The sequence below is a fragment of the Durio zibethinus genome, chromosome 25 (genome assembly GCF_047325235.1).
Source record: "Durio zibethinus cultivar Kanyao isolate XHJ-2024 chromosome 25, ASM4732523v1, whole genome shotgun sequence".
NCBI classification, from domain to species: domain Eukaryota; kingdom Viridiplantae; phylum Streptophyta; class Magnoliopsida; order Malvales; family Malvaceae; genus Durio; species Durio zibethinus.
Window position 1 is genome coordinate 10,624,394 of NC_143186.1, and position 13,201 is coordinate 10,637,594.

Sequence of the window (13,201 nt, forward strand, 5' to 3'; positions counted from 1 at the left end):
TAAGAATTATGGACAGATCTAATTTTGACTTCACATTGTTTCCTGTAGGCTGATAATATGAAGGCCAGCCAGTTCTGTCAAATTTAGTCAATGATCTGGAGGACAGGATCATGCATTGATAAATGTTTGGAATGTTATAGGTTCAATTGATTTTAGTTGGAAATTCCTAACAAAATCAAAAGACTTACTCAAAAAGAGGCTTGTCACGGCATATGCAATGATAAGTTCCAGGTGTTTTTGTGTTCCAGTATTCTCTGCACATAAAAAAGGTGCAAACAGAATAAATTAGCAGTAGAGGAATGAAGATTATGTCAATAGAGTTAGTTCAATGCTGACAAAGATTGAAAACAATCATTTTACGTCCACCAAGTATTTTAGCACTTCCAATTTAAGGCTGCCTTTGATTTACGCTTTTGTTATTTGCTTTTTTATTTTCTTCAATACAAAGTAAAAAGGCAAAAAAAAAAAAAAAGATAAAAGACAAATAACAAAAAGTAAAAAAACAAAAGCACTAATCAAATGGAGCTAAATGATTTTTACATGTTCCATACCAAGTGTTGATAATAAAGATTGAGCAGACTGCGACTCGGTAGGATTTAAGTAATTTATTGACACTTTACAGCCACCATACTTGTAGGTTTTCATGTGATAATAAAAGAAATGAAGCTATAAATGACCCCTACACTAATAGTCAACGAGCAACATGATCCTTAAAACTTAAAAAAGGAAAATATTCCATCAGGTGCCTACACTTTGAAATTATGAGCAATGTGTTATATGAACAAGGGTATAGCAGAATTACTAACAGCATTGACTGGTCTTTCTGTTAATTATATATAGAACAGCCAGTCAAACTTATGAAATATAAAATAAATTGAAAATAAAAGACAAATAGCAAAAAGTGAAAAAATAAAAGCACTAATCAAACGGAGCTAAATGATTTTTATATGTTCCATACTGTTATAACATATAAATTCTTGGATTTATTGTCAGACAGAGATTTTAGGAGTTCTCATCAATTTTTTTTTGTTTAGGTGTGATTGATCACCTAACTGAATCTGTCTAATTTTAAAGAGAAGTTCTAAACTTGATTCAGGTATTTTTAAAAGTTAGATTCTAGTTTATGAAACTAGATTTTAGGTTTGAGGGTATAATTATACGTAAGGAAGATTATAGCACCCTCACAACGCCCATCCAAAGGATGTTACTAATTTAATTTCAAATTATCAAAACCATAAATTCTCTTTGTAATTTTGTCAAATAATTTAATTACTAAAAATTGATCTTAAAATTACTCCAATAGTTTGGTAATAATTTAAGATAATTTTCTCACATCAATAGTATTTATGGAGATTAGTGTACCACTTTGAAGAAGCTCTGTCATTGGATTCGTTTAATTTTTTTGTTGTAAAAAACTTTTATTTGTGAAAACAATTTATTCTCATAAATATCTTTCAATAAGTTGGTAAGATTTTTCATCAAAAATTATCCTATAATATGTTGGTAGGATTTTAAAAAATATATTTTTTAAATTCATTAAGGCTTCTAATAGTTTAATAAAACTTAATTCAAGACTTAAATCCTCAAATAGTTTGGTAAGATTAAAAAATATTTTTTTTGAAAACCCTTTTTTTTAATTTTTTTTAAAAAATCAGTTAAAATAAAGAAAAATTATCATGTAAATATATCATGTAATAATAATATTATATATCATGCAATAATAATAAACTATGATGCAATAATATTATTTATCACACAATTAAATATAATCATGCAGTTATACAAAGTATATTTAATAGATCACACAATAAATATAAAAACATGCAATTAGTTATAAAAAAAATCATGCAAAAATAACTATTTTTTCTTTTTATTTTCTCACCACATTAATTCAAATAATTATAATAAATATAAAAATATAAAAATAAAAATAATATATAAAAAACAAAAAACTAAAATAAGATATTAAAAAAATCAAAGTAGAAAATCAACCAAAAAAAAGGAAAACCTACATTATGGGTTGAGTCAGAGTCCAAGTCAGGTTACACGTGAATCTCCACAGGTTCTCGTGGGTCAAAGGATTTTCTCCAAAACGGTGCCATTTTGGTACTATTGTAAAAGTTAGAAAATTTTAGTTTTTCTTATATGGCCTTGGTTCCTTCTCTCTCTACAAAATTTCCGTCTTACCTCTTTCTAACATTCAAATAGGAAATTCATTTGGCAGCGTAAATTCCAATATTTTGATGCCAGAAAATTCAACCAGCAATCGAAATGTTCAAACTTTTCTAGAAAATCAAATAAACCCAGAAGCGGCCACCATAAAAACATTCCGACCATCGTGAGCCTCACTAAAAACTTTAAAAATTCAATGAAATCTTTATACCCAACCTAGAAAAACCCAAAAAAAATTTTCAAAAAACCCATAAAAATCTCCAAACAAACCTAGATATCCAATCTAATCCAAAAAAAATCAAAATTTCCCCATAAATTCAAATCACAAGCTTGAATCAATTAAAAAGCCTAGTCTAAAACCAAATCAAAACCTAGAACAACTTTAAAAAAAAGTAGTCCAAAAAACCAAAACTTCCTAGAAAGTTTCTTGACTTCAAAAAAATGAAAAAAAAAAAAACCAAAACTGATCCTAAAAAGCTTTAAAAATAAAAAATTTGGAATTCAAAATTCCAGAAACTACCAAAGTCAAAACTTAATTTCTCGTTATATGGCTTATGCGTATCATTCTTTATAAAGATTTAATCCCTTTAAATTTGGAAAATTAATCAACCCAATCTGTATCGAATGGGATTTGATTTGGCTTTATTTTACTAGGAATTAATAGTGGGATTTAATTTTGCATGATTCTTAAAATCAAATTTAGTGGCTTTCCTCTTTAACAAAAATTTCATTTTTTTTATTTCTTTTATTTTTTTAATGATACTTTTGACTTATTTTTTACTTTCAAAAAAATAGAAACTAACATTAAAACCAAAAATCAAATTAAATCAAATTAAACATAAAATTGAAAATTTTTCTATTGGGCCCAAAGCTTCACAATCAAGTCCAATTAATGGTGAAACCCGTTTTCGATCTCGAAAAAATTCTTGAACAAAATAAGGTATCTACAGTTGTCACACTTTGCACAATTTTTACAAAACATGAATTATGCAAAAACATAGATACCAATTATGTTGGGGCTCGAATTAAGCAAAAAATCCTCTAAATAAAAGCATGCGACTTTTGAAAAAAAAAAACTTCAAATAACTCCTTTAAACAAAGGCTTAACAATTCTAAATTAAGCAATAGATTTCCCTATATAAAGGCTAAACAACTTTAAAAGCTTTAAATATGAAATGTCAAAAGACATCCATTTTACTCGGGTCCAAAAATATTCAAAAGTTTTAGCTTGAAATCCAAATATTCACAATTTAAAAATTCAAAGCTTCACAATATTGTAAAGATTCGCAAGGTTCTATAACAAAATTTGAAAGATTCCAAGACTTTAAGATTCGCAAAGAATTCGTAATGATTTTAAATTTTGAAAAGATTCAAGATTCGTAAAAGTTTTCAGATACACAAGAATTTCAAGTTTTTCAAAGATTTTAAAAGTTCGTAAATGATTCAAGATTAAAAGATTTATAGAAGTTTCAAGATTCACAAAGATTCCAAATTTTGCAAAAATTTTAGATTTGCAAGAAATTAAAGAAATGCAAGAATTATAAAATTTGTAAAGTTTTTAGATTCACAAAAATTTAAAGATTCACAAGAATTTCATATTCATAAGAATTTAAAGATTTACAAGAATTTCAAATTCACAAGAATTTAAAATTTTGTAAAAATTGCGAGATTCGTAAGGCTTTTCAAATTCATAAAAATTTAAAGATTTGTAAGAATTTTATATTCGCAAGAATTTAAAAATTTGCTAGAATTCAGATTCGCATGAATTTTTGATTCACAATAATGGAAGATTCGTAAGAACTTAGATAAGAATTTTAGATTTGTAAGAATTCATATTCATAAGAACTTTAAATTCACAAGATTCACAAATTATAATTCACATACAAGATTCAAAAATTTGCATTCAAACAAAATTTTTTTAGTGATTCACATCTAAAATTTAAAGCTTTATATTTGAAAATTTCAAGGATTCACATCAAAGATTTCATGGTTCATGGCCAAAATTTAAAGATTCTCATTCAAAAAATTTTGGGATTCATATCAAGATTTCAAAGATTCTTATTCGAAAAATTTCTAGGTTTCACATCTAACATTTTGAATATTCACATTGAAAAAAGTTTGGGATTCACATCCAAAATTCAAATATTATTATTCAAAAAGCTCATTTAAACAAAAGCTTTATATTTTAAAACGTTTGGAAAGTTTTTCTCATAAAAAAAATCTCATTAGGAAAGATCTTCCTAATTTAAGGACTCAAAAGTCAAAAATTTTCTCCAATCAAAGTCAAATTTTTATACAATAAATATCAATGCAAATGTCTTCTACATATTGCAAATGTAACAATCTAGATTCTTACCAAATGATGCAAATACATGTTTTAAACCATAATGCAAATGTCATACTATGATTCAAATGCATGCTCCAACCATGATGCAAATGCAATTATCAAAGATTTTAAAAAATAATGTAAACATAATGTATATAATGAAGATGTCACTAAATCAATATCATGAAATTTCAATTGTGGTAACTAGGTTTTTAAGACTCTACCATCTTATATATTCCTTTTTAGCTTATCAGTATTAATAATTTTAGAACAAATTCCATTAATTGATCCATGTCAGTTTCTTCATCTGATCATAACTTACAAGTTATATTGACCTTATTTGCCCTTTTCAACTCATCTTCTTAACTTCTTTCACTTCTATCATCTTGAATTTCTTTTAAATGAATGAAAAAATATTTTACAAACATTGTCATTCATGTATTTATCATCATTCCAATTTATGACAAGTATAATATATTTTCTTAATACATTTAGGGAATGTACATTTGGTAAAGAATAAGAAAAATGGGTCTCATTATTGAAAAAAAGTATGGTCAAGAACAACTCAAAGATAAACAAAAGCACAATGTTGCGATTGTTTACATGAGATATCAAAATCCAAAATAATTAATATTCAAACAATTTTGAACTCTAATTTAGAATTCTTTTTTGAAAACACATTCCATTGATATTCTCAATCTTTGAACCAAATATTATATATATCACTAGGATCCTCAAATGAAGCTATTTTTCCAAGTTTTTTTTTAAACCACCCTTTCAGGTTTTTAATTTAAGTCTTTCTTTTTCTTTTTTTGGTTTTTTTTTCACATCTCCTTTTCATTTTTTTTCTTTTTATTTCATTTTCCTTTGTTCCTTTAAAATCCCAATCAATCCAATTAAAACCTTAGTTCAACTCATAATTCTCTAACTCGAGTATTTACATTTAATCAAAATGGACTTTTAAATGACATAACATAGGCTAAGGTAAAGGCTTATGAAAGAAATGGATAAAATAGGCCCAAACTATATTTGAAGGGTAATTAAACTAAAGATAATTTCTTCTCATGTAGAGCACATTGATACTTTGCCCAATCAATTTTTTTTTCCTTTTTTTTGCTTTTGTTTTCTTTTTATTTTTATCATTTTCAAGAAAAATTTGAGCACAAAAGGGCTTTGCCTCTAAAATCATTAAGGATCTTCACTTTTCTAAACTTCTCAAACTTTGCCCCCAATGTGAATATGTGATCCCTAGTTAGGGTTTCTTGAAAGAAAATTTCAATAAACTCAAATGGGATAACAAAGGATAATTTTACTCACTAAGTAAAGGGTATAAGAAAGATGGTCATTTCTCACTTCAAACATGAATACTCTTAATGAAGAACATTTATTCACTAAAAATAAAAATCACGTTCCGCATCAATTTCATCTTTCAATGAGCAAAATTCTTAGCCAAATTTATCTTTTTTTATTCAGCAATCTGAACCAACAATCTTAATTTATCAACATGAATGATGTTTTCAAAATAGAATCTTGAATTGTTGTCATAACTGTCTGAACATTTATTATTTAAAATTTAAGAATGGATATAGAAAAAGCTGTAAGAAGATAAAAGCATAAAATGATGATTCACACAAAAAAGAAAATGTCCTGAATATGCATCATATATGCCACTTTTATTAAAATTATGAAAAATAAAATGAAATTCTAGTAGAATAAAAAAAGTCCATTATTCTAAAGAAATTCTAAAATGACAAGTAGTTTCAGTCAACTTTTTTGTATCCTTGCCAAAATTGTGCCCTTAGTTGATCAAGCAAAGGGCTTTTATAGACATTTAGCTCCTCTGATTCATTAAAACCTATCGAGCTTGCTTGGATCAAACTTAGCACCTTATGCTTGACAGCAGGGCAGTTTTCTATAAAGTGACTCATATTTCAATTATGATAATCACATATGACATTAATATTATACCATTTAGGATAGGATGGCTTCAATGGCTAAAAAAAAACTGGGGATACCAGGTCATTCTTGACCAATTTTGGGAATAACTCAATATAGTTTATGGGGATAGGATTAATGCGAGCCCTTTCTTGGTTGCCCTTGAATCTTCCCAAAATCACTTGCTTGATTGTTACGCCTTGAAACTGGTATAGTGACAGGATTAGGCCCATATACATGTGCTTAAAAGGCTTATTGATAAAAGGCTTAGGTAGATATTAGTCATGTTTGAGTAATGATGCTAGTAAGAGACTTGTGTAATATTATTGATTATCGAGTAATAAGCAGGATGAACATGTGGTGAATATAGAGCATAACCTCTAAATTGTTGCCTCTCAAAACTCACAACTTAGGCTTCGATTTCTTTTTTATTAGGCATCCCCCTTTCTTGGAATTACTAGCATCTCATTCCTCAAGCTTATCACTCTTGATGGCATTTTCAATAATTTTCCCTTAGATCACCATATCAGTAATATTCTCTGTTGCATTTTTTTTATTATCTTTTCATAATAAGGTGCTTTCAAAATGCTAATGAACAATGCTATCATTTTTTTCCAGTTAAGAGTAACTGAACCAAAGCAACTATGTCCCTCCATCTCTAGGTACATTCTTAGATAATTCAGTTACCTTTTTCTCCATACTCTGTAAAGAAATATGATCATAAGCCATATTTATGATATGATAATACTTATTAATAAATGTCCAAGTGAGCTCATTCTAAAGGCATATGCAAGTTCGATCTAGTTGAACATACCACATTGTAACTGAGCCAGTAAAGTTGTCTTGGAATGTATGCATCAATAGCTTTTCATCATAGGTGTAAGCAATCATATTTTGATAATACATGGCAGTATGTGTGATAAAACATTTTGTACCATCATATTTTTTAAACTCAGGCATTTTAAATTTTGAAAGAATCACAACATCCAGAACCAAGTAAATCCTAGCAACATCTATAAGCCATAAAAGTCTATGCCCTTAACGGCTTGTAATCTCTCGTTCAACAGGTTCATCTTCTATTTATGTTTTGTGTCTTCCAAAGCCTCAACCATTTTCAATTTATCTTTTAAGACGTCTATACTAGGAACTTGAACCAATTTAACTACTTTTTTAGCAAAGATAAGGTTGTTGTAGGTTTAAACATTCCCATGGTTGCGTGTAAATGGCATTCTTAAATAAGTATAGCCTATCGAAAATACTAACTATCATGATAGAAAGCTTGGAGTGGATTGGGCTTGATACGAGCCATAACTTGGAGGATATAAAGAATTAGTAACATCATGTCAAACATCTTCTTCTACGACCTTGCCTTTATTCAACTTGCCTATTGCCTTAAAGATTTTGCTCAACTCTTTCTTAATCTCCTCTTAGGCTTTTTCTAATTTCTCAACATGGCTTGATTATCTTATTTCATTCTTCTAGCTTGGGTCTGGATGTTATACTAGTGTTGAGCTATCTTTGAATCTTGATTTTTCACAATTATGGTCCAAATTTAAAGTGATGTTTATGGAACCATCCAATTATGCATGAGATTGAATGTAGAAATGCATGAATGCAATAAAAAAGATTTCATGATGTGAATGCATACATATACAATAAAAGAAAAGGGTTAGTAAACATGATATATACAAAAAAAAATAATATATACAAAAAAACAATGTAAAAGGTTAGTATATACAAATAATATATAAATTTACAAGTATAATAAATGTCCCTGCATGTGTCCTAATTAGGATTTTCTAACACAAGGGAATACATAGCTCTAACTTAGGTTTAGATATTTAGGGTTTATTTTATGCTGGTTCAAAGGTTTGATAATCTAAGGGTTACTAAATTGTTCCTTATATCATTATCCATTATAGACTAATAAGGCATCCCAATCCTCACCCATTATAAGTTACAAGCGAAAAGGGTTCATTTTGAGTGAAAGTTTTTGCCAGTCCATACGGAGACATGAAATCTCACTAAGGTGTAAGTACTTTACTCCCTCATAAGGAACAGAACTCAGATGTAGAGCTCATGTTATACATGTGCAAATGAATAACAGATATATAAAATAAAAAAATAAATAAAATACAAACAAGAAAAAAATTTTAAATTTATTAGGTTAGGCTTCGATAATAAGAAATCATTTATTGGCTTGATTTTCGATGCCTCCAGCGGAGTCACCAAACTATTATAATATATAGATCTATGGATCTATCGTTAGACATAGACTTTAGGAGTTTCCACCAATCTTTTATATTTAGGTGTGATTAGCCAACTAACTGAATCTGTCTTATTTTAAAAAGGAGTCTCAAACTGGATTTATATATCTTTAAAAGATAGATTCTAGTCTACAAAACTAGATTTTAAGTTTAAGAGTACGGTTATTTATGAGAAAGATTATAAGACCTTCACAACACCCATCTAAAGTATGGTACTAGTTTGATTTCAAATTATCCAAACCATAAAGTCTCTTTGTAATTTTATCAAATAATTTAATTATTGAAAATTGATCTTAAAATTACTCTAATAGTTTGGTAGTAATTTAAGATAATTTTCTTACCTCAAAAGTATTTATGAAGACTAATGACTTATTTTGAAGAGGCTCCGTTGTTGGATTCATTTAATTTTTTTGTTATAAAAAAATTTTTATTTGTGAAAATAATTTATTCTCAAAAATATCTTTTAATATGTTGGTAAGATTTCCATCAAAAGTTATCCTTCAATATGTTGGTAAGATTTTAAATATATATTTTTAAATTCATTAAATCCTTCAAAGTTTGGTACGACTTAATTTAATATTTAAATCTTTTAATAGTTTGGTAGGATTGAAAAAAAATGTTTTTGAAAAACTTTTTTTTAATTTAAAAATCAATTAAAATAAAGAAAAATTATCATGTAAATAATATCATGCAATAATAATATAATATATCATGCAATAATATTAATTATCATGCAATTAAATATAATCATACAGTTATACAAAATGTATTTAATAGATCACATAATAAATATGAAAACATGAAATTATATATAAAAAAAAGCATCATGCAAAAATAAAACTATTTTTTCTTTTTTCTTTTCTCACCACATTAATTCAAAAAATCATAATAAATATTAAAATATAAAAATAAAAATAATATATAAAAAAAACAAAATAGAAAAATAAATTAAGAAAATCAAAGCAAAAAAAATCAACAAAAAAAAGGGAAAACCTACGCTATAGGTCGGATCAAAATCGAGTTACGCGTGGATCTCTACGGGTTCAGGCAGGTCAGAGGTCTTCTCCAAAGTGGTGCCTTTTTGGTACTGCTATAAAAATAAAAAAATTTTAATTTTTCTCGTATGGCCTTGGTTCTTTCTCTTTCTACAAAATTTTCCTTTGACCTCTCTCTAACATTCAAATGAAAAATTCATCCAACAACCCAAATTCCTAAATTTCGACTTCAAGAAATTCAACTGGCAGCTAGAATGTTCAAACCTTTCCAAAAAATCAGATAAACCCAAAAAGTGGCCACTGTAAAAATCCTTCAGCCATTGTGAGCTTTATTGGAAACTCAAAAAATTCAATGGAATCTTCGTACCCAACCCAGAAAAGCTTTTTTTTTTTTCAAAAAACCTAGAAAAATCTCCAAAAGAACCCAAATATCCAATCTAAACCTAAAAAAATCAGAATTTCCTCATAAATTCAAATCACAAGCCTGAATCAATTAAAAAGCCAAGTTTAAAACCAAATCAAAACCCAAAGCAACTTAAAAAAAAAAAAGTCCAAAAAACCCAAAACTTCCTAAAAAGCTTTTTGACTCCCAAAAAAAAAAAAAAAGAAATCGAAACTGATCCCAAAAAACCTTGAAAATAAAAATCTGGAAATTCGCAATTCCAAAAACTACCAAAGGCAAAACTCAATTTCCCTTTAAATGGTTTCTACGTATCATTCTTTATAGGGATTTAATCACTTTAAATCTTAAAAATAAATCAACCCAATTTGAATTGAATGTGATTCAATTTGGTTTGATTTTTCTATGAATTAATTTTGGGACTTGATTTTGCATGATTCCCAAAATCAAATTCCGTGGCTTTCCTTTTTAACAAAATTTTTGTTTTTTTCATTTTTTTGATTTCCTTTTTTTTAAATAAGACTTTTGACTTTTTTTACTTTAAAAAAAAAATAACAGAAACTAACATTAAACCAAAAAAAAATTAAACATAAAATTAAAAAAAAAATTATTAGTTTCAAATTTTCATAATTGGGCCCAATTAATGGTCAAAAACTCATTTTTGATCTCGAAAAATTTTTTGGATAAAATGAAGTATCTACACATTTCAAGTGAGGATAATGCAAGTTCATAAGATTGTGACTCGATAGGATTTAGGTAATTTATTGACACCTTATAGCCACTATACTGGTAGGTTTTCATGTGATAATAAAAGAAATGAAGCTATAAAGGACCCCTACACTAATAATCAACTAGTAATATGATCTTTAAAACTAAAAAAAGAAAATATTCCATCTGGTACCTACATTTTGAAATTTTAAGCAATGTGATTATATGCACAAAGGAAATAGCAGAATTACAAACAGCACTGACTGGTCTTTTTGTTAATTATATATAGAAGAGTTAGTCATACTTAGAAAAAAAAATGAAATTACACACAAGGTGTCAGGTGGTATGTTATAGCTTGCAATAAATTGGATCTCAAGCAGATATTTTATTGCATGAATGTATCCATCAGCCATGTGAAATATTGGTTATAATCCAGGCAAGTTTTTAATCCATACGGGCATCACATACCATCAAAATGCTTACACATAAGTAGCATTTTATATCTTTTGTAAGATCACCATGGTAATGTAATTATTAAAGTGATCTTAGCACTTATAATTTGAAATCACTTTGTTTGGTTAACAATGATTAATTCTTAGAAATTAAAGATTTTTGTTCTTATAATGTATATATCCATGAATTTATCACTAGACACAACCTAAAAAGTCACCATCAATCTGTTTTATTTAAGTGCGATTAGTTACCTAGGTGAATCTATCTATCTTTTTAAAGATATCCTATGCTTAATTAAGGATTCCTAAAAAAATAAATTTTGGTTTATGTTTTACAATAAGGCTCAAGCATTTAATTACGTATGGTGAATGTTATAGTATCCTTACAATTAAAAAATGGTACCATTTAATTTTAAATTATCCTAAAAATCTATAGTCCTAATGGTCTTTTATTAAATTTTACTATTAAATATTGAAAATAACTTTTAAGATTTTCCATTAATCTAATAAAATTCTTAAAATTATTTTTTTACTTCAAGAGTATTTAAGAATATCATTCATTTTTTAAAAAAATTATGTCGTTGGGTAAAATGCCTAATCATTGATTTTTATTATTAAGTTTTATTTTATTGTAAATATATCTATTTTTTTTCACCATTTAGGCTTAGGCTAGGTGCTAGGCTTGGATTAAAAGTTGTCAAACCTAAAGCCGAAATTCACTTCAAACTAGAAGGTTGCCTTTTGGGTTATAAATTGAAGAAATTTTCCTTCCCTTTCTGTTCTTTCTTCAAACGGCACCTGCCTTTACCTTTCTTTACAAGACCAGAACAATTGACCACTAAACTACAGCTATTGACAACCTCAATAGCTTCCATTATCTCTTTTACTTTCTTCCTCTGTTTGTTTGACACACGAGACGTTGCCACCAACCATACTACCTCGCCATTTCTGACCAGCAACACTGTTGTAGAGCTTGAATTCCTTAATAATAAATTTTTTTCTTCTTCTTTTCCTAAACTAAAGCTCTTACGATATGAAAGAAATCAAAAACTCTTCCAAGCAATGGTTCCAGTATCCTGGTGCCTCAACGGTCGAAACTCGATCCCTCCTCACCAGTTCGAATCTCCAATACTCAAAAATCCAAAAAAACCAAAATACCCACTTTTTTCAACGCTGTCTTTAATCAACCGAGAGCTATTTTCTCTTCAATTATCTAACATTAATTCAATGAACCCTAGATCCCAAAGATTACACGACCCAAATCTGTCATCGTGTGTGGATTATGGCAATTTGGATTGTGGGTTATGTGTGGTGGTGATTGCAAGAGGTTGAGGAAAATTGGTTTAGGTGGAAAAAGTGGTAATCGGCAACTAGGAGCTAAGCCAAACAGAATGCGTGTTTTTTTTTTTTATTTCCTTTGTGTTTCTCTCCCTGATTTCTGTGTTGCTCGATTGTCTCATTTTGTGTTTCTCTAATTTGCTGTTGATTGTTGTGTTATTGCACTCCTCCCACAAGTCCTATTTATAGGACTCAATAAGAATTTCAGATGAACTCCAAGTCAAAAAACTAGAATTATCTTTTAAAAATAAAATTTATCTTCACAAGTTTAAATAATGATAATAACAAACTTATCTCCATATTATCAACATCCGCCCATCCAACATTTTTTCATTATCCCTTTTCTTAAATAACCATATCAATAAATAAATAAATAAGTGAAAGATAATAAATAAACATTATAAAATAAAAACTAATAATATAAAAAGATAAATATTCAAAAAAAATGAAATTAAAGATAAACCACAATAAAAATAAAAATTTAACACAAATAAAAATAAATAAGATAAATATGTACCTAAATAAATACAATAAAAGTAAAATTAAAAATTAAAAATAAAAGAAATTCAGCAATTGGTCATGAAATGGGTCTGAGTCCAACTAATTTG

At 27.7% G+C, this 13,201-nt stretch overlaps 1 protein-coding gene across 1 annotated transcript in view; it reads right to left on the reverse strand.

Annotated features, from left to right (window-relative positions):
- Positions 1-88: 88 nt before the first annotated feature.
- Positions 89-13,201, reverse strand: part of LOC111276591 (peptide methionine sulfoxide reductase B1, chloroplastic-like) — a 33,688-nt gene continuing 20,575 nt past the window's right edge. The window contains exon 3 of the mRNA XM_089754745.1: positions 89-254. Within this exon, the coding sequence (XP_089610871.1) occupies positions 185-254 (70 nt within the window). The 3' untranslated portion in view covers positions 89-184. The remainder of the gene's footprint in view (positions 255-13,201) is intronic.